Source organism: Leiobunum rupestre, chromosome 2, assembly GCF_980474605.1.
Source record: "Leiobunum rupestre chromosome 2, qqLeiRupe1.1.hap1, whole genome shotgun sequence".
In the NCBI taxonomy this organism is placed as follows: Eukaryota; Metazoa; Arthropoda; class Arachnida; order Opiliones; family Sclerosomatidae; genus Leiobunum; species Leiobunum rupestre.
This window is the reverse complement of record NC_143385.1, coordinates 12,994,762-13,018,147: the sequence shown is the minus strand read 5'-3', so window position 1 is coordinate 13,018,147 and position 23,386 is coordinate 12,994,762. Positions and strand designations below refer to the sequence as shown.

The following is a 23,386-nucleotide window of genomic DNA, read 5'->3' as shown; positions in this document are numbered from 1 at the left end:
TCTGTGGTTTCAATAACATTTTACATTTCAGAGCTATGCTAATAATAAGGAGTCAGTCACAAATTCACAATACATAAGTCAATACTTTATGACGGCGGTTCAAGTTCAAGTTTTCACTGTCCGTTTGATGGGCCTTCGCATGGGATACCCAACTTAAATCGCCTCTGACAAACTATTATTTATAAATCAGAATAAAATATCACACAATATGAAGAATTAAGACAAATTAAATTTGATAACAAGAATATTTAAAATATAACTTTAAATATAGCTTAGGTTAATTAACATGAAGTTCAATAAATAAAATAAAATAAGGAGGTTCATCAACGATTTGATTTCTTGAATGGTAATGTAGTGCGTGAGGATTTTTTGTACCCTGTTCCTTTTCTCGCGTTTCATAGATTTCGTCCTCACCGATTCCCATTTTGAGATGATACCGCCTTCGTGCATAAGCATTATTCTGAAAGAAAAAGTTTTTGCTACAACTATAGGGTTAAATTAAAATATGTTGGTGGATATTAGAAGGACCACAACAAGTTAGCGACGTGTCTATCTTAAACATTATTTTCCCTTATTGGTTAAAGGGCTAGTACAATTTTCATCCGTAGAATCACGCCAGTGTGGCGTAACCAGTAATTAGACAAGGGAGTAAAAAAATAGTAGAAGCAAAGCTACATGGATTTTAGAGATAAGGGAGTGCGTATGCCGATAAGGGGGCACCTGCGGGCGGGGGAAACGGGGGTGAAACAGGCCCCCATTTTGCGTACATTTTCGGCGGGGTCAAAAGGTTAGCTGATTTACGATGTTAGGTCAATAGGTTATCTATGGCGGTGTGGACACTATGCAAACAGCCGTTAAATAGGTGTGAAACAGGCCCCTGTAGGGGCCCCCATTTTGCGACAATATTCGGCAGGTCAAAAGGTTAGGTCAAAAGGTTAGCTGATTTACGATGTTAGGTCAATAGGTTATCTATGGCGGTGTGGACACGATGCAAACAGCCGTTAAATAGGGGTGAAACAGGCTCCTGTAGGGGCCCCCATTTTGCGTACATTTTCGGCAGGTCAAAAGGGCAATAGCTGGAGGCACCCCATTTTAGGGTCAATAGATGATTAACGAGGTTGATTTACGATGTTAGGTCAATAGGTTATCTGCCCCTATGGTGGTGACACGATGTTATGCAAACAGCCGGCCCGTCATAGTTAATAGCTGGAGGCACCCCATTTTAGGTCAAAAGGTTAGATGATTTACGATGTTATAACCCATAAAACCCAGGTGTTAACCCATTTTAGGTCAATAGGTTATCTGCCCCTATGGCGGTGACACGATGTTATGCAACCAGCCCACCCGTCATAGTGAATGTCTGCCCCCCGGTCTTTCAAAGGGTTTTCGCCGACAAACACTTTCGGCCCCCTAAGGGTAGCGTAAAATAGCGGGCGGTCATCGGTAAAAGTGTTTTGGAAAAAAAGAGCAGAGTGTATACAAATTATAAGGTTTTTTAAGATATTTTTCGAGTACAGGCTGTATAATACGATTTACATTAAAAATACGTCTTTGGAAATGTATTTTATTTATATCATGGTAATTACGTCGATCTTCGTAGGGTATATACCAAAGTTCACTCAAAGGGTTGAAACGAACCATCTGAAATTAGCGTTTTTACGAGCATTTTCATTAAATGTTCTACCTCGAGGCGTTTGATGGTAAGAGTTACGTTGTCGCCGGGTCCCTCGCGGGTGGTTGTAGGTCCGCCGGAGATGTATTTTTCGGATGGCGGGATATCTTGGCCCTCCAAAGCGGCGGGTGACGGACAGTTGGGATAAAATTTGTCGTGTTCCGTTTGGGGTACGTCGCCGGTTTCCCAACTGCCTAACTGTCCGTGGCAGAGGTAGCATTCGACTATGCCGTCCGAGTCTACGGCGAAAAGTCCTGCGTGGGCCAAGTCTTCCTTGTTCACGTGTACGTTGTTCCATTGCTTGAACGTTTCTGGCCGACCGGTTACGGTGCTGAGATCCTCGTGACTAGCCATCCCGATTCTCTTTGAGCTACGGAATAATATTTCTGGGGTCTAACCCCCAAAATGACGTAATCTATAAAAATGACGTAATTTAAAAATGACTCACTAAAGATGACGTAATCTACACCATGAAACGTAAAGATTACGTAGATGCGTTGTGGTTTTCATAAGCCAGCCGCTATGGGAAAGAGGAAGATGTCTCCGCTTAGGCTACCAAAGAAATGCGGGATATGCTCGGAAATATACCGGTCCGTGAGAGGTTTCAAACAACATTTAATGACACATTTATCTTGTAATACAATGAAAGAAGATTCGGATCTGGCGTGTGATTGTGATGCGAGTGAATCTCTCCATTACACGGAGGCCGAGGAAATGTCAGATGATAAAATTATCGATTATCTTAACGAACTTATTGGGGAATGTAAAAAGCGCGGTGCCACAATGGAATCAACCGAACCAACTACATCTAACCTGCCAGCCGAATTAAAAATGCCGACTGAAAAGGAAATGGGTGCTCTGATTTATTTTCAAGAATATTGTAAAACTAATCAAATTCATAATATTAAAACCGCTGTAAAGAAAATGTGAATAAACGTTTTTATATTGAATACATTGTTATTTTTAAAGGTGACCGTATAAAATAATTTTTACATTGATAAATTGACACTTAATATTTTTAAAATACGTTTATAATATTTTTCCAACGTGGGCGAATGAATGGACACAATGAACTATTAATTACGTAATCTAAAAAATGACGCGTGCAATGAGAAATAACGAGTCTGATTTATAAGATAATAAAAAATATTTATTTTATAAGATGATATATTACAAAAATTATTTTTCTTTTACGAGTCAAAAAAATATTATAGTGTGATACAAAAAAAATTAAAATGGACATCGTAATTGACTGTCTATTTCAGCGAGGTTCTGGGTAATCCATTCGGCGAAAAGTAGACTTCGTTCCAAAGAACACGGTTGTCGGGTGTTTAGAGTTTGATGTTGGAATAGCCAATTCACTGGTGGGGGGGGGGAAGTCAAATTCGACAAAGGCCATTCTCGCCATACCACCGACACGATACTGAGGGTTTAGTTATGAATAAAACGGGGTATAGTCGCGCGACGGGAATTTATACTCCGTTTATGATGACGTAACAGATTGTTAAATTTTGTCGTGGCCATTATATCATTGTTGACGTCTCTTCGTGAAAAGCCCTTAAAGAAGCTTTGGTGACTTCTACGTTTTGATCGGTGACGTATATAAATCACGCAATAATGTCCGCAAATGACGCTCGTTGTCGATTGAAGTCGCCGCTTGGTGGGCGTGATTTTTCTCGAATTTTGTTTTAAAAAAAGTTTAATGGGTGGCAAAATGGGCCGTAGCGCCAAAGAGTCAAAATACCAAGCCCGTTTTAATTTATCAAGGTAAATCGCGACCCAATGGCTGCCAGGTTCATCGTGGGGGTCCAGATTTACAACCAGTGACGCTGGAAAACTATTAATCTTATCGGGTAGACAATCCGAGGCGAATACCCCCATAAAATTGCGCGTACGTCTCAAAATGTTTAAAATCTCGGATCCGCGCATAATTACACGTTTTCAATAGAAACGTTACGATCTTTGTCTACGCTAAAGCTGGCTTGAAATTCGGCGAAAACCACGCAGCTTAACGTTTGCGGGACTGGTTTAGCGAACGAAAGCTCCAAACGCATCTGTCCCTGTCTGGAGGGGTTCCAATAATGACTCTCACCCGCGCTATGGTCGTTTGAAATGTCGAAGACGTAAAAAGCGTAGCCCCCGGCATAATCTCCCCGGGAAATATCGATCCCGGTGTTTCTATAATGAATTCCGCTACCCGTGAATAAAGTATGATAGGCTTGAATATATTGTCCCGCGTCGTAGTTTGGCGTAATAGGTTTCGAATCCACACCGTCAGAATCCACGTAAAGAGCTAAACTCGATAAATCTTGATGTTCGAAAGCGTACGGGTTTTTTGCCAGGGTTCCATTGTAGGCTTCGTGATCCACCAGCGCGACAATCAAGCGAACCGGGAGGGTACCCAAATATACGTTGGGAATAACTGTGTTTCGGATATTCGAGTTGATGGTGAATATCTTAGTTTCGGTGCGTGTAAAAGCGTACTTTGCTGCTGCTCGTGACAAGGCGTTTTCGTGAGCGATAAGTATTTTGGGTGCAATTTGTATTCGACGTACCAACAAGCTCGCGTCCGTAATGATAATTTTATAGTCAACCCCGGGCTTCGGCGTACCCATTAACGCAAAACTCGCTTTACTTCGCGATAGTTTAATACGTAAATCTACGCCATTAATTAAATATTTTTCGACATTGAGCGCGTCAAGAAACAGCGGACCAATTAAATCTATTTCTTTCGACTGATCCGTGAATCCTTTCCGCTGTTTAAAACCCTCGTTGGCAGTGACCGAATTCATTTCGCCGGGGGTATCCTTGTACCACAGTGCGCCTGTTAAATGGGACGCTTTGGCACCCTTGTCAAAATTTAACAAAGTTTCAATGTACGCCCGATAAGCGTACGAACAAGCTGACGGAGACAGTAGGGTTCCGTTAAGGTAAACTTCCGCGTGATTAAATAGCGTGTGCAAAAAATTGTTACACCCCCCTACAACATCCGACGGTAATAAACTTTTGCCCGCGTCATCGGCGACGATTTTAGCTTTAACAAGTAGGTACGTAAGCGGTAAATCAATGTACTCGTGCCCGCTTCCAGGAATATTAAACTCGATGGTATCGCCCCTCAGCGACGAGATGGGTTTGAAGGTGGTCCATTTTCCTCCCTCAATTGACGTTTGGATAGGCGTGGTTTGGAAAATATCAAGTTCACTTTTCAACGCTTCGCAATGACCCATGATTTTAGGAGAAAATATCAACGACCTTTCTAGCTCGTTTCCTGCCTACTAATGATTTTTTTCCACCGCGTTTTGGTCTTTTCTTAATTGTTTTAGTTTTGCGTTTACGTTTCCCAGTCCCGTATTGTTGTTTGAGATCATCGTACTTTTCTGTAAGCCTCCGTTTGGTAGCTTCACGTATGGATGACCCCGTCGAGACATCAGCCAAAACTTGTTTTCCCGTGGAGAGGGCTTGGCCCCTCAAAAATTTCGCCCCCCGTAAAAGAAACGGTTTCGCTAGCTTGTACAAGCCTGAGAAGAAACTCCCAAACCCGCTTCCGAATTGCCCGTGCCCCCGCTGATACGGCGATCCCACGTATACGTCGGGAATAGCGCCACCCGCCTGAGTGGCATAATATTTGGCGTACGGGCACTCTGCGCAGCGTCTTTTTTCAAGAACGTGTCTTAAGGGCATCTTGGACGCAAATGAAGTTTTACTGTTAGATTGCCAAACTCAAAAGGAGCTGGTTTCCCATAAACATCGCGTAGATCTATTTGAATAGTATCAAAGTATTTCTTCTCAATGGGCACGTAATGCGGCGAAATGTACGTTTTCTCGATATGAGTACCAAATCGGGCTGATTCGTCAACCGCTATTATTCTTAACAATTTGACGAGCGACGAGCCCACCACTTGATCAGCGACGATATCGGAATAAACGAAGATTTGGGGCGGAATGTGGAAATTTAAGCGAGCCGGGTTCTCGCTTCTGCCCGCGATAGTTTTAGTTCTTTCAAATCCTAGCGTGTTGCTCAGTCCGTCACTCATAAATACGCCATAGGGGGTAATATTTTTTTCCAACCAGCGCCACGTGTCCGTTCAGCGGATCGTGGGTAAGACACACATTAGCGGCGGTGCATAGCGCTGTGTCGTTTACTACTTTAAGTAAATGGTCTATACTCAAGTAATTCCCCGGAGGGATTTCTCGCATCGTCCCGACCATTTTAGGGTCAGACTGTCCCCCATGCTGGGCGGGATTAACGCGGAAATAGACGTAATTGTCATAGGGCAACACGTTGTAAAACGAAAAGGGATACAATATTTCCACCAACGCAACTTCCCACCCCCCCCCCTTTAATTCGATAGGTTCGGGTAATTTTATCGTGAAACAGGCTACCGTATTATTCGGAAATATCTCGAGATTTGAATTACTGGGCATCGTTAGGTAAAAGGCTTCGGACATCTTTAGCAGAAACCCAAGAATTGAATGTAGCCGGATACCCTAACCAGGAAACTAAATATTCGACTTTACCCTTTGAGCGTCGCTTCTTTAATACTTTGTCAATTGTATATTCTTCCGGTTTTATAACTCGTTGAATTTCTTTGAAATAAAAATATCCCGTGATGGGTTCGTCAGCCAAATCAACGAGCTTAAATTGAAGAGGTCTTTTAGTATTCTTGAAAACAACTTTAAATATTTCGGCGCTCCAATTTTGATCGCTGTATCCTTTTAAAAACGGTCTGGCAGTTCGGGTAATCCTTACGTAATCGCCGACTTTGATACGGCATTTTCGGGGCTTGAGGGCGGCTGGCTGAGACTGCCCTGGTTTGTAAATATTTCGATAAACTTGAAGAATATTTTTGTCGTTTACATCGAAGGGAGCCATTTTAATTGCCGTATGATAACTGGCGTTATACGAATGAATTAAATTGGGCAGCTCGTCGAGATAGCGTCGTGTGTTTTTATGAGTAAAAAAACGATACATGCGCTGTTTCAGGGTCCTATTAAAACGCTCTACCATCGCGGCTTTAACGTCGCTATTTTCGGAATGGTAATGCCCTCCTCTTTTAGGAGTTTTAAAACAGTTGAATTAACGTACTCCAACCCACGGTCGAACTGTATAGCGCGGGGCTTGCCCCGCTCTTTAAAAATTATTTTCAGGGCGCGGGCAACCTCAGCGCCGGTTTTACGTTTTAGGGGGACGGCAAATGCCACTCTCGAAAAGCAATCTATACAAGTAAGAATAAATGTGTATCCGGAATTGTCGCTCGCTAAAGACCGCATATCTGCCAAATCAGTCTGATAGAGGTCTAGTCTGTTTCCTACACGAATCTTTCGTCTTTGGAATTTTCGAATAACTGGTCTATGTAACGTATAGGCGTCGTGAGTTTGCAAAAACGTTTCAACATTCTCCCTAGATATTCCGAGCTCTTTGACAGAATCGTATAATTTTTCAACACCCCCGTAGCTAGCTGGATTACGAGAATCGAAATATATTTTTTCGAGTCTAGTCGTTACGTTTATCGGTAACTCTCCCATTTCAAAATTTTGGCACTCGGCGTTTTTTTTTTACGTAAACGGTTCTTAATAGTAGGCGACCAAAGTTTCGGTGACTGTCGAGGTGTCGCGAAAGAATTAGGCCCGACCGCTGACGACAAAGTTTTCTTTCGTTTGGAGGATGCGAGCGAAAGATGGGGGCCCGGGGGGCGGAAGCTGTTACGAACGAAGTAGACGGTAATGGGGTGGTGGTGGGGAGGGCTTGAGGGGTGATTTTCCGTAGTTTACCCACCAGGTTTTTAAATTTTGACCAACTCTGGGGTCTCGGCGCGTGGGGACTTATTAGATAATATACTAAATCAACAATATCAGAATCCGTTTGTATTTCACCGTCTAATAAAATCTGCCCTTGGCTGTCCCACCTCAGTCGACCGCTGTCCGAAATCAAATGATTAAATATCTCTCGGGCGCTCGCTCTGTATCCTAGCGGGAACAGATTGACTAATGTTTCGTAACTGGGCGTATCGTTATTTTCAATCGGTTTATTTCGAGCGTGCTTTTTTAGTAGCATCTCTTCGTATATCTTCCACTTGGTCCGGTCATCGAGCGCTTCGCTTTTTAAAATATCAGCCATTTCCGTGTCAATATCCGGTTGGAGTTGTTGATGGGGTGGCGTAATCGGCGCTAAAGTCATTTTTTTCGAGTACTTTAACATTTTTTATGTTCAACCTGTTAGGGCTCCCACGAGCGACGACACAATAGGCAGAAGAAACGAGAAAAATCCGGCACCTTTTTGATTTAATAATATTCGTTTTTTAGTTTGCCAGCCCAATTTTTTCTGGGCAATTTTGCGTAACGTTTTACGGTGTATTTTTAATCGTAGTTTTTGCCGCGTGGTTAGACGTATATTCCCAATAAGAGTATTATACACGCAATCAGATATTGCTTCGATCAACTCTTTATTGGCGTTAATTAAAATATTACGTCTCTTAACGCCCTTTAATTTGCCGATCGATTTGAGCAGATGTTTTTGCGACCTGACTCGTCGAGACATTGTACATCGAATGAATTCGACTCGCGGCGGGTGTGTGTGGTAACTAACCACCCTCGGAAAAGTATTATTTCGGAATGTATACCGAGACTTGCTCGCCGGGGAAAATATTAGTTCTGATCCGATGTTCGTCCGGACAATCTTTCTGAAGGTCGATCAATACGTAAGAGTTTGGGTCTCTAGTCGCGTCAGAAATCGCTTCGATAACAAAGTTGGAATTATCGGGGGCCATTTGGCGCGCCAAGCAATTAATCTGTGTTTTGTCCCGTACATTTTTCGTTAAAAGTATGTAGTGCGCATTGAGGGAAATTTCGCGACACCCGCGACCCTGATGAAATAAATTTTGACTTATGTAGATAAAGCTAACATTACGATGATGCGAGACTTTGGTGAACAACTGGGCAACTTCTCCTTTTTGACCCGCCCCCATTAAATCGTCTAAAACGGCCAGTATCCGTTTCGAGCCGTCAAATAAGTCAGGATCGGGTAACCCCTTATGCAATATAACGTTATATTTTTTAAGTTTATCGTATCCTGGCTGATCCTCGCCGTAAAACCAGTGGATTTCTTCAATTTGAGGTTCAAACATTTGTTTTAAATGTTTAATCAGTTTTTCTACGAAATATGTCTTACCACTTTGGCTAGGCCCGCAAAGTATGATGTTACAACTGTGATAAAAAGGGTACATTATCACCGCGTAGCTGAAACCAGAATGAAATAAAATGGACATTTTGTTTTTATATATAATATTTTTTATTTTTGACAATAACAAAACACGTTTTCCCGTGACACACCCCCTTGCCACGTGGATAGCGGCCGGCGCGCTAGAGACACACCCCCCTCGTGACCCCAGACGCGCGCGGATAGCGGATCGAGAGAGAGAACGCGCGCGAGCCTCTCTCTCGTACGCCGAGACGGCGCCTCACGACCCGCGGAGACCGGCGACTCTCGACCCGCGGCTCGCCCGCATAAGAGCGAAGTTTTTTTAAGCGCGTATTTTATATCCGAATGGAACTGTTCGGTAATTCGATAAAACCCGAACTTTATCCATTACGGGCCGATACGCTTTTTCCAAGTCGACGCTAACGAACGTATGATCCGGAAGTCGACGTATTTGTTTGGGCAGAGGCACGGCAAACGCCGCCGGTATTTCAGTTTCTTCGTCAGTCACTCCTAGCATAGTTTTTAAATTTTCGCCGTTAATGATATGCTGATTACCGACATTAATTCGAAATCCTTTAACTTTCGTAACGTTAAATTTTTCGCCAGTATCCGGATTTTTCACCCAAAACGAGTAATTTTTTGGCCCGCCATACGCGGCTTCGTAAATAAACGAATTTTTTCCATAACCGGATAACTCGCTGACCATATCGCCCAAATAATGGCCCGTAGTTATAAGGGGTTGTTTCGAGACGTACTGGAGGGCGTCAGTGTCCAAATATAGCGTGTTCTCTCCGACTATTTCAAGATATTTTAATAAAACTAATCTCGCTTGACAGGTTGTATAAGCGGCAATCACGCAATTTGTATGTTTTAGAGGGATTTCCGCTTCCTTGATGGGGGCTGATTTCACTAGAAGAGTCGTATCGTTGACTGTCAAAACCGATTTTACGTTGATTTCCGGATTTGATAGCAGTTCAAAGAACACTTTGGGTTCGCGAACGATTTCAGTTTTGGTCACAATGGATCGCTGACCGAGTTTTCTGGAAAAAAAAAATCTCGTTTTAATATCTATCACGCTACCTAATATGATTTATAACCCCAATGGGGGGTAATAAAATCCATACAGACCCCCACATGGAATTTAACATTAATTTCGAGATGGCTCGAAGTCCTTCGTTTTTGGAGACTTTGGTTGGGTCCAATTTGACCCCTTCATGACGTTCGAAAGCCGCAATGTATTCAGCCTGGGCTTCGGAGGTCTGACAATCTGACGGCCATCCGCTCGCCTCCACCTTGGTTTTTAGGAAACAGTCAACGTAATCTCGAAAAATCCCACCGCTGTCCGTTGCAGGATCGTATTGCGTCACCGTGTATGACCACGCCTCGATTTTGTTTGTAATTTTGTATCCGCGATTTACAGCCCATCTTACTTCTTCGATTACCCAAACGCCTTTAAGCATTCTTTCGTCGTCAGAATGGTCGCAGTCACCCTGATACCGTAAATCGGCACGCGTCCGGCATAGGGTAAACGTTAACTTCTTGTAAGCGGTCCGATACGGAAGAATAGGATGGAATAAATTGGTTGGCGGGAGCACGTTACATAACAATAATCCCTCAAAATCGTCAATGGCTGGAATATCGCTACCGAGCAGAATTGTCGGATGACCAACGGGGACTTTGCCACTATAAAAAGGAAAAAACACTTAAATATTTGTTTTCGTTATATATATTTTTCGATATAATACCGTTTGTTTATAAAAGGGTACAGGCTGCAAATGTCCACGTAGAAAATTTTATCGTCGGTCCCTTCAACGTTACAGTACGTTCGTAAGGCTGATACTCTGCCCCCGAAAAAAGCGGCTCGCGGGTCTAAACGTTCCGTTAAAGTTTCCGAAAAATTAGAATTTTTTAAAAATTCATTTATGGCTGGATTTTGTTGTTTTTCCAAAATCCAATCGCACCCCCATTGTTGAATGACGGTATAACCCATTTCTTTAAGTTTATTGGTTGTCCGCATCGTGTTGGAAAATCGTGTATTAAGGGTATCGCTCGCGTTAGCGTATAATGGCTGGTTCCTATTTACAGAGTCCCCGAAGCAAGTCCTACAACCGTGATACCTTTAATGAAAAAGAAACCTGTTTATATTTTGTCTCTTCGGACTTTTTAAAATAATACTTACCAACAGCCCTGATATTGTAGAGCGTTTTTCTCCCCGATTAGACCATCAATTTTAATTTTTCCAGCACGCGGTTCTCGCCCATTCAGCGTTGATACGATGGTAACATTCCGGACATGCGCTTCCCAAGCCAGCCATTCTAATGCCTCGGTGGATTGAGGCTCGGATAACCGATACAAATTAGCCGGTATTATGCCAATCGTTTCTGGCTCCAAAAAATTTTTCCTTAGCACGTAACTACACACTGACGCGATAGTCACGCCCACGCTAAACGGATTAACTTCGCACAAGTCTTGAAATAGTTTCATAAACTTTAAACAACCTTTAGCTAATATGTGGGTATCTCTAGAACAATAGAGTTTTAACGTTTCGAGGTAATTAAATCCCGAACTCTTTTCGGTTTCGAGAGCGTACCATTTGTTAAAACTTTCGCGGTCTTTCGCCGTGAAATATTGGGCACCGTAAGCTTCCAAGGGGGGCAGCGAGTTTGTTTGTTCGGGTTTGTAAATGTCAAAATTATTATCAACTACGTTGAATAGAAAATGAGGGAAAAAATCTTTCGTATATTCGCGGCCCAGCTCGAACGTATCCGCGAATTTCGACAGAGGAATGGGTATATAATTATACGAATCCGATAGAGTTAAATTGTGTAGTTTCAGTTGCAAGATGCGAGTTCCATTTATTATCGGATCGGGCTCAAACGAGTCGGCACTCTCCATTATAACTTGTAATAGGAGTTGCGTATCATAATTACTCGCATTATGTCCAAGCGCGGTCACTCTTCTTATCCGAGCCAGTGTTCTTAAATATTCGAAAAAGTTTCGCGCGGAATCTGAGCCCAGAAATTGTCTTTGGCGAACGCCGCAAAATTTACAGGCTACGTCGGGGGTATCAACACACGCGACACAATAAGTTTCCGACACGCATAAAATGGGTTGATGAATATAACAGTTTTTCTTATCGGGGTGCCGTTTGGTTTGGACCGTTTCAAAATCGTAAAATATCCACATTTGCGTAGGCTGACCGTTGGAATCGAAACGTGGTGGGGGGTGTCGCGGGTCTTTGATTACTTGGATGTAACATTGATGTCCCGAGGGGGAAAACTTACGACAAACTGTACAATACTGTTCGGTACAAGAATGCAGCTGGCCGTCGCGTTTAGTCAAATCGATTAGAATCGAACATTCCGTGCAATGAAATAAATTTTGGCATAATGATAATTTATCGCTGGTTAATTTTATTTTATGATGAGCGTAGCAATCGACACCCGTAAACTTACGTAAACAGTCGGTACATTTTATTATATCTCCGGTACATTTTATGGCCCTGCAACACGCGAAACAATAGTCTGAACACGCGTGGGTGCTATCTCGTCTGTACCCCTCTAGACACTTTGAACAAAACTTTTCTTTCCCGAATAAGGGTGCCAGATTTTTAACTAGATTGAAATGGTCGCCCTCGTTTAAAAGTACAATACGTTTTTTGTCCATACCTGCCCGTACTCTAGAATCGTACACCAAGGTCGGCCAGCTGTTTTTAATTTGATAGATTAAAATATCGTATTCTTTCAGATACGTTCTAAATTTTCTAATCGACTCGGGCGACGCGCATTCTTTATTCGGTCGGACACCCGATTTGGAGCATAGGAGGAGCGCCTCGGCTCGCTGAGCCAGATTGTTTGCTTTGGTATGCGACAAAGTTTCATAGACCGTTTTTAGTCTTTTGTTTTCGGGTTCATTCTGGTATTTACACAGCGCCACACCGACGCAAAGAGCTCTAGCGAGACAGATTGAGTCGCTGTTCGCAATACTGACAATTGATCGTCTATTTCTAGAAAACAGGGCAAAGGTCTCTAGTCGTTTCCGTTTCGCACGGCCACCGCCTTGGGGGAGACGGACAATGGAAAAAGTTAAATTAACGGGGGCCAGGAAAAACGCTTCTTCCTCATCTGAATATATAGATTCTGAAATCTCGTCGAGAACGGCCTCGATATCAATTTGGTCACGCCTCCTAAATGAAATGGTTATATCGGGATGCGCCGCACCCAGCGCCGAACTACGGATTACCAGCTGTACCATGTCAGCGGGACTTACATCGCGTAATACCCGTTCAGTGACCCTGGCAAGCCCTTCCGCTATATTATTAGATATTTCAGCTTCCAATTCAATTCCCGTCATATTGAAGTTCGGGAACTGTTTTTCATTCTGACCCAAAATTACGCAATTCGGGTCCTCAAATTCAATATACCCCACAATTGGGAAATCTCCCTCCTCCTCCCCGTAACCGCTTTGGTTAAGTAGTTCGTTGAAATATTCGTCCACCATTTCAACGGATTCACGCGGTTCGGGGTCTCCAGCATCATCGACCGTGACAATTTCAGGGGTGTCTATAAAAAATAAATATATTTTTTTAATTTCTTATATATTTTTGATACGCGGTACGAGAGAAAAAAACTTACTCTTCAGGTAGTCCAACACAGGTTCGTCATATTCGGCGCCCAATATAGTATCCCACTCGAGTTCGAGTAATTCTTTTTCCCGCTTATTATATCTCGCTTCAATAATTTCGCCTAACCGAGGCGGTAATGCTTGATTAAATAATCGGAGTTCGGCTACCGTTTGGCACGCTTCTGGAACGTGGGGGATAGATTGAACAGTTTCAAAAATTTCAATAACCGTCAAAATTAATTTAAAACTCAGACGGCTAAAGATTGCGGGTAACTTATTTGGTGCAAACCCCGGCTCTAATTTTAAAAATAAACATATTCCGTAATAAAATTGCAGTAGTTGGGGTACGGACCAGGGTCTATTTACCTCCAAATCGTCTAGAAACCAACATAAGCTTTCGCTATCCATTTTTTCTAGGCGCTAAGAAAACGACTTCCAACTTGAGAATTCCGCTGATTAGTGAAGTTTCTTTGACCGATCGGGCTCTATTTATACGTATCTTTTGAGGCTGTATAAAAATAATATCACGTCGTTAAGTCGAAACTCGATTGTTTTCTAAAAGATGGGCCCACTGTTTTTTAAGCCCATAAATTTAAGGATGGATCAAGGGCTACTTTAATGATAGCCCCATAAATATGGTGGCGGTTCATCCTTTTATCGCTGACACATGTTGTTTTTCAAAAGAGCCGCAGAAAACTCTTTTGACTATTTTGACAAAGCTGGATGAATATACGAAAAAAAACTTTTTGACTGTGCCCTTCTTGTTCTCCGAGCGGCCCCAATTTTTTTTACGAGCCGCTGTTTTATTAGACACCAAACCCTTAGGGTGGAATCCTTTGGGCCCATGCCGCTCGAGTCTTAATTGAACGATGTGGGCCCCTACGGTCTTTTTCTTTGAAGGGAAAATGGTTTAGGGGCTCTTTTTTTTGTGTCAACCCTAACCTTTTTTACGATGCAAATTAAGTTTGACCCCCGCGCGACTCGTGAATTTAACATGACGCGTCAAATCGGGTATTGTTAAAATAGTGTGCTTTTTTTGCGCACCGAAATGTTTATAAAAAGCGATTGTTTTCACAGCTGTTTTTAAGCGTAGAAGGATGGTCATGGTAAAAGAGTTATATACTCAAAAACGTTTTAAAAAAGACGTTTCAAAGTGTTAGATATTTTTTGGGGACAAACGTTTTGTCGAAAAATGGTTATAAATGAATGTTGTTGCGCGTAGAATTTTATGGCTCCTCAGGTTGGAGTGTGTCTCGCGTACGCAAACAGCGAGGAGCAGGCCCAAGCTGTATACGACACATAGGGGCTGTTCTACGACATGCTCCAACAACTACTCAGCGACAATCTATAATTATTGTATATATTTTTTCATTTGTTGGTATATTTTTTCATTTGTAAATAATTCCTTTCTATATTTTAGTTTTTTGTCCATATTTCTTTTTGTATATTTTAGTCATTTGTTTATTTTAGTTATTTGTTTATTTTAATACTCTGTATGCCATTTGCTTTTTTATAAAATATATAAAGTTTAAATCCGTTTTTTGGTTTATTGATAAATTTAGTTTAAAGATAACTTCCGGTATGGAAGGTTCTATCCCCGCCTCTCCCGTTAGTCGGCTTATCGCGAACAATCCTAAAAACGCATTACTAATCGCGTTGATTTTACTTTTAATGGGACTTGTAGAATTTCTATCTCTTTGGTTTACCAATATGGCCGTCGCTATACACATAACACCGCAAAATTTGACTAATCGCGTGAGTCATTGAGTCAACCCATTACGTCATCCTGATTACGTCATCAAATTATTATCGCTATATAAGGGATTCATACCCGTCATCCATCGGCAGTACACTACAAACCGTTTCTCGAGCATCATGTCTAAACGAAGCTGTGTAGATAACGTTCCTGGGCCCACTAAAATGTCTAAATTTGATCCGACTCAGCGGAAAGTTAACCCTCGGTATTCACTTTCATCCGAGCTTTTCGTTACTATGTGGTTCACGTCTGAGCTCGATATATCTGTAGCTCTATGCAATAAAATCACACACCAGGTCTTTGAAATGTCTTCGCGCGCCTGGGACGATTTATACGGGCACTGGGAACAAATAAATGATCCCCAACGGTTGCCCTTTCGATCACCGTTCCCGTTATCTGATGCGCTAGTGACCGCCGCCATGTCTGACCAAAAATAATTAACCCTGCAAAGTACGATATCCGAAGCGTCGGTCGTAATCAAAGCGACTGAAACTCGAGAATTGGACAGACTCAAATATTTCATTAATTCGCACATTCAACTGCTTAAAGTGAACCAAAAACTCTTTGAATTAATGGGTTACGTTATAACCGATAATTATCGTAAAATTTACGAAATATTGTATAAAGAACCATGTGCACCCAACAATTTATTTCTATCGGATGAACATGAAAGGTATGATACCGTTGTCCGCTACGCGTCCAATTACGTAACAGCATTTAAAATTATTGAAGATTTTAAAGAAACAGTGGCCAACCAAAATATGTTTTGTGTATTTAACTTTTACAATTTGTTTAATATGGTTTCTACCAACCATAAATATATTAAAAATAAATTGTTTTATCTTTAAACGTTTTCATCCGCTTAATGTACTGTAACTTTGATTGTATAAATAAAACCTTATAATTTGTATACATTCTGCTCTTTTTTTCCAAAACACTTTTACCGATGACCGCCCGCTATTTTACGCTACCCTTAGGGGCCCGAAAGTGTTTGTCGGCGAAAACCAACCAACTCGAAAGACAGGGGGGTGACATTCACTATGACGGGTAGGCTGTTTGCATAACATCGTGTCACCGCCATAGGGGGGGCAGATAACCTATTGACCTATAATGGGTTAGCACCTGGGTTTTATGGGTTATAACCCGGGTTTTATGGGTTATAACATCGTAAATCATCTAACCTTTTGACCTAAATTGGATTACCACCTAGGGTAACATCGTAAATCAACCTCGTAAAACAGCTAACCTTTTGACCCGCCGAAAATGTACGCAAAATGGGGGCCCGTACATGGGGCCCGTTCCACCCTATTTAACGGTTTATAGCTGTTTGCATAACATCGTTATCCACACCTCCTGTCGAATAGGGGCAGATAACCTATTGACCCACAATGGGGGGTTACCACCTAGGTTTTATGAGGTGGTATAACATCGTAAATTATCTAACCTATTGACCTAACCTTTTGACCCCGCCGAATATTGCCGCAAAATGGGGGCCCCTACAGGGGCCCGTTTCAACCCCGTTTCCCCCGCCCGCAGGTGCCCCCTTATCGGCATACGCACTCCCTTATCTCTGATTTTCCCACTGCCTTGTCATGCACCACGGCAACGTTTCAAAACAAATTCTCACTTTTGATTAAATGATTTTTTCCATCGAAACGCTCTTCGCACAAAAAAGCCAAAGTTTAAACGCCGAAGGGATTCACTGACTGTGTGATATTGACGACGTTTCCACTCAGTGTCACGTAAAAATCGAGGAAATATTTTCCTCGCAACCATTGTTACCGCTTTATTCTCGAAAATTAAATGCAAATTTGCTTTAAAATCCGTTTGAGGCGAGGTGACACTTCTGTAAAGATTCCCATAGAGTGAAGTTGATGGCTGAAAGCAAAGGAGTAGATAATTGCAGATTTTACATTACTTTAAAATGTGTTTATAGATTTTTTTTAAAAGTTATTTGTTGTTGGATATTAGATACATCTTTTACATAAATAAAGCTCCCACAGAGCCATTTATTTTTATCTTAGGTGAAACGAATCTCAGCTATCGGGGAATTTGGATAATACGATTTCGTAAAGAATATGTTTTGCTTCAGTTTGGTTCCTGTTTGGTAGTTTGTATACAAACTTGGTCAATTCAACGTTACAAAACATTTTGTTCATAGTGGATTTTCTGAAGTAAATGGTCAGATTTTATGCTCAAGAAAAATATGTTAAATATTATTTAAATAAAATAATATAGAATCTAGATACTTCATGACTAAAATTAAAAATAAAGTATTCATTGAAATATATTTAAAAATGGATGGTATATATCATTACAAAATTCTAGTATCAAAATACAGTGCGAATAAATATTATTTAAAATCAACATGTAACCAATGATGGTAGAGAAAACAAACATTCCTCGAGTGAGGAGCCCGGCGGAAAAGTGTTCAGAGCCGAGGCCGCATTGCCTCGTACGGCGATGGCGATTCTCTGTACTGGGTAATCGGTCGAACGCGGGTCAGCAGACACCTCCCGAATTTTGCGGCCAATTGCGTGTATAAATTCCAGGCCGTCATGACCGAAAGATCCCAGGGTCTCGACGGCAACGGATTGGAAAAGGAAACGATTCTCTAACCCCGAGTATTTGGCTTTTTTCTTTGATTCGGCCTTAGTAGCTACCCAGAGTGGGGCCATTGGAGAGTTAGCCAAATACGATGGAGCTAAAGGATCCGCGCACGTAAAGTCACAGACAAGCGACTTACCGCCGGACCAAGGGACTAACGACATGCCGTCCGGGCGTTTTCCATCATCACGCGATAGACCAGGTGGTTCCAGGACGGAAGGCACGCCAGCGGAAACGAGAGCGCGTCTCAGGATAAAGTTATTTAAAAGGGCGAGCTTTCGGACCGTTGTCCCTTTTCTAGCCAAGAATTACAAAATATTTCAAATAAAAGATTCAATATTATTAATTCTATGCTCAATATAAAGAATTCTATGCTCAATATTAAGAGTTATGTGCTCAATATTTAGAATTATATGCTCAATATTTAGAATGCTATGCTCAATATTAAGAATTATATGCTCAATATTAAGAATTGTATGCTCAATATTAAGAATTCTATGCTCAATATTAAGAAGTATTTGCTCAATATTAAGAAGTATTTGCTCAATATTAAGAAGTATTTGCTCAATATTAAGAATTCTATGCGCAATATTAATAAGTATTTGCTCAATATTAAGAATTGTATGCGCAATATTTATAATTATATGCTCAATATTAAGAATTCTATGCTCAATATTAAGAACTCTATGTTCAATATTAAGAATTATTTGCTAAAATTAAGAATTCTAGGCTCAATATTAAGAATTATTTGCTATTATTAAGAATTCTAGGCTCAATATTAATACTCCTTGACAAATATTAAGAATTCTAGGCTCAATATTAATAATCCTTGACAAATATTAAGAATTCTAGGCTCAATATAATTAATAATCCTTGACAAATATTAAGAATTCTAGGCTCAATATTAATAATCCTTGACAAATATTAAGAATTCTAGGCTCAATATTAAGAATTCTAGGCTCAATATTAAGAATTCAACGCTCATAGTTGGTCAATTTTCTGATAAAAATGTATATGTTTCTGTTCATTCTTCGTCAATTTTCTGCTCAGTCGTAGGAGGCTTTCTGTTAAAGGTAGGGCGCTTATACAATCAATGTTGTCACCATTACCAAGTTGGATTTTGCAAATTAAGCCCTAGTTGAAACTGTTCAGAAAGGTATTAGAATTATTTATAAGCAGAAATAACGAGGCTCGATTTAGAACAAAAATGGACGAACTAAAGTTTTTATTGGCGTCACTGTAGACGTACATAAATAGAAACAAAACTAAAACAATGGTAAGGTGTTGCCATCTATATAATTGGTTTTGGCGGCATATTCAAACAACATAACAGGCATTCGTTATATTAATAGTAACACACACTAACACTCTCCCTCGAATGCTATTTATATAGTCCAATAGAAGAGCTGTGCTGAATCATCTTTTTTCCACTCAGCGACTTTGTCATCATGTCTGCATGGTTATCCGTCGTCTTCACGTAATGAAAACTGACTCTCCCTGCTTCCACTATGTCTCGCAAAAAGAACTTCTTTAAGTCGATATGCTTATTTCGTTCTGATGTAATCTGATGTTTCGACAAATGCATCGCACCTTGGTTGTCGACGTATACTTTAATAGAATTTTCGGCGAGTTCAATTTGACCGATTTCCCTAAAAAAAATTTGAAGCCAGAGAGCTTCTTTAGACGCGTGGCACATTGAGATATACTCCGCCTCCACAGTCAATAGAGCAATCATGCTCTGTTTCTTCGTACTCCAGCTGACTGTGTTTTTACCTAACATAAAGATATATCCATTGAAGGATTTGCGATCGTTGCAGTCCGAGCCCCAGTCAGCATCAGCATATCCATCGATATCTCTACTACTTCCTGGTCTATAGTTTAGTTTGTAATCTTTAGTTCCTTTGACATATTTCAAAATGTGTTTTACTCCACTGACATGTTCTTCATTAGGATTTTCGTTAAACTGACTCATAAAAGACGTCGCGAAAGAACGGTCTGGTCTGGTTCCTCCGGACAAATATAAGAGATGACCTATAGCCTGTCTGTACGGAAATTTCACGTTGGTAATACTTGGAGAGTCTTCCTTCTTTTATTTTATTCCAGGATCGAAAGGACTCGCTACTGACTTCGCTTCGCACATATTGTAGGTCTTTAGAATGGTTTCGATGTAAGCGTGTTGATCTAAACTCAGAGATCCGTCTTCGTAGTGCGTTATCCCAAAAGATAAAATGAAGTTGATTGTGCCCAAGTCTCTAACATCGTATCTCGAGGCTAACTTCTCCCCAAATTTTTCCAAAGGGTCTTCGCTTTCAGCAATCGCGGGTAGATCGTCAACATAAACTCCAACTATTATTTTATCCTTGATGTTAAAATAGATACATGGATCTGTTTTCGAACGTGTAAAGCCGATTGATTTAAAAAATTCGTCCAATGCAAAATTCCATTCGCGTCCGGATTGATGTAAACCATATATTGCTTTCTTCAACTTGCAGATATGAAAAACTTTATCCTTTGCAACGAACGGATAAGGCTGTTCCATGTAAACGTCATGTTTCAGAGTGCCGTTCAAGTAGGCTGCTACAACGTCATAGTGCCGATCTTTCCAATTTAAACACGTTTTTAAAGCTAATAGTACTCTCAGAGATTTAACTTTTATAACGGGACTAAAAGTCTCTTCGTAATCGATCCCTGGTAGTTGTGTGTACCCTCTAGCTACGAATCTTGCACGATATCTCAATTTTTTCGGAATATCCACCTGGTGCCAATAACCTTACCGCCATCGGGTTTGATAACTAAATCCCACGTTTCGTTTCGTTTGAGATTTTCGAGTTCTTCCAACATCGCTTTTCTCCAATTATCTGCGTCAGGACTTTACAAAGCCTCACTGATACTCTGTGGATCTTCGCAGTTGAGATCAGCACCATCAGAGAAAACTGCTCGTAACTTGAAATCTCTCTTCTCAGCTAGTCGTTGTGAGGTTCTTAAATTTGTGTCATGCCCTATTTGGGAAAGAGGTAGTAATGTTCTGTCTACGTCATATCCTGAAAAGTTTTCGTCAAATAGTTCTATCAATCCACCATTTTCCTCATTTGCTTCTTCAGGACGTTCTTCATAATTTCCTTCAACCATAACTTCATTGTTTTCCATTTCGGCATTATTTTCTACAGTTTCTTCCTTTTCTGGGAATGTTAAGGGTATTTGGTCTTCAATGCTCTCGTGTACGTTTTGATTGCTTTTCTTCGCTTTCATAATCTTAAACGGAAACCCGTCTTCTTCGAAAGTTACGTCTCGACATACAAAGAAAATGTCCTTCTCTACATTCCAAAGTTTATAACCCTTTGCTTCTTGCGAATATCCAACAAAAACGCATTCGGTTGCTTTTGCGTCTAGCTTGCTTCTAAGTGATTCGTGCACTCTGGCCCAGGCACGGCATCCAAGAACCTTCAAATTACTTAAATTTACTTTCGTACCTTTCCACAATTCTCCTGGTATATCTCCTTTTAGACTTTGAGACGGGCATTTTTTTCTAATGTACGCTGCCATTGTAGTTATGTTAGCCCAAAGATAATTCGGAAGTTCAGATTTCAGTAGGAGACATCGAGTCATATCCATTAAAGTCTGGTTCATCCACTCTGCAACGCCGTTTTGTTGTGTAGTTCTCGGGACCGTTAGTTGTCTCATTATTCCAAGATTTTTCAGATATATGTCAAATTCGTTGCTGCAATATTCTCCTCCGTTGTCCGTTCGCAGAATCTTAATTTTCTCATCGTGTAGGCGTTCCACCTCTTCTTTGTATTCTTTAAATCTGCTTAACGCTTCGCTTTTCCGCTTCATTGTATATACTTTGGTAAATCGTGAAAAGTCGTCTATAAACGTGATAATGTATTTGGATCCACCTTTCGATACAGGATTTATAGGTCCAACTACGTCCGAATGTACAAGTTCAAGAACCTTTTCTGGTCTTCGCGTTTCGCTTGATTTAAATGGTTTGCGCTTCATTTTACCACGTATACAAACACTGCACAATTCGCCTGGATAATCTTGTGAATTAACAGCTTGATCTTCGTCATTTTTTGGATCAACAACTATTTCCTTAGCATTTTTTAAATTTTCAACTGCTTTCAAATGGAGGTGTCAGAGTCGTCTATGCCATATATATACTTCGTCTTTCTTCACTTTATTAACTGCCGGCATTAGGTTAAGTTCTTTCGTTTGTTCTTTCTCTTCTTGAAATGTGAATAACGATCTATTCAGCTTTGCGATAAGAAATGAAATTCCTTCGTTGTCATCGGATATCTTCGCCTCTGTACCCTCGAACTTTACAGTCATTTTCTTCTCAAGTATTCTAGCAACTGAAAGAAGGTTACAATCCAATTTTGGAACGAGTAAAACTCTATGCAGAGGGATGTATGCTCCCCCATTTTCGTCTTTAAGCTACATTTCAAGTTTACCTTCTCCCACAACTAAGTTTTTCGTTGTTTGCCATTTCTACGTAGGACGATACAACTTTAAATTCTACTAATTTATCTACGTACGGAGTCATGTGGTCAGTCGCTCGAAGTAGAGTATCCGATGTTCTTCCTCGCTTTCGCACACAGTGCCTTCCAAATATTGACTTGTTCCACTTCTACAGAAACTTTCGCTCTTGGAGTTTCAGCGGCTTTTTCTAACTCTGCTTTCTTCCTTTGAGCTTTCACTTCTTCAAAGTCTCTGGCAATGTGACCCAACTTCCCGCAAGAAATTTTTTTCAGTCCGATTAGAACTTTCGTTACTTTGATCTCGGTTTTGATTTGACGATCTTGACGAATTATTTCCTCTCCTTTCACTTTGGTCTTGTGGCGCCGTTCTTCTATTGGGTGTGAACTTCTTGTTTTTCGTATATAGTGCCTGTTGAATTTCTTTCGCTTCGTCTTCTTTAAGGCTCAATTGATGAATCTTTCTCTTCTCCTCGACGAGTAGTTTCGCTTTTACGATCTTCGGAGTTATTGTGTCAGGATCATGTTCCAAGCTCTGAATGAGTGCTTCGTATGTTTCGGGTAATCCAAATAACATAATCATCGCTATTTCTTTGTCAGTAAAACCGTATCCACAAGCTTTCAGTTTTCTATGTAGATCCATAAGACGTCCAAGATACTCTTTCATTGATTCCGTTTTCTTTAATCGAACATTGAGAAATTCTCGCATAATGTGGAGAATATGCAATAAACCGTGTTTGGTATTTAATCCTTCTAGCGTTTCCCAGGCTGTAGAAGCTCGGCTCGCATCACCTATATCGTCTAAATAATGGTCTTCTACTATCAGAAATAGGAAACCCAACGCTTTATCGTTTGTTTTTCTTTCCGGCGCTCCCATTACAGGTCCATATCCCGGGTCTATCGCTTCCCAAGTGCCCTTTTGGATTAGTCCTACCTTTGCGCGTACAGACCACGCATGATAGTTATCGTCACTTAGCTTTGGTATTTGGTATTCTTCTACCGAGGTCGTCATTATAGTTCTCTTAAGACTTGGTTCTTCTAACCTTTTTTGCAAA

At 40.9% G+C, this 23,386-nt stretch overlaps 1 protein-coding gene across 1 annotated transcript in view; it reads right to left on the bottom strand.

Moving 5' to 3' along the window:
• Positions 1-237: 237 nt before the first annotated feature.
• Positions 238-23,386, bottom strand: part of LOC149956144 (uncharacterized) — a 29,232-nt gene continuing 6,083 nt past the window's right edge. The window contains exons 4-5 of the mRNA XM_090164634.1: positions 16,877-17,127; positions 238-460 (exon numbers count right to left, since the gene is read on the bottom strand). Coding sequence (XP_090020760.1) covers positions 262-460; positions 16,877-17,127 — 450 coding nt within the window. The 3' untranslated portion in view covers positions 238-261. The remainder of the gene's footprint in view (positions 461-16,876; positions 17,128-23,386) is intronic.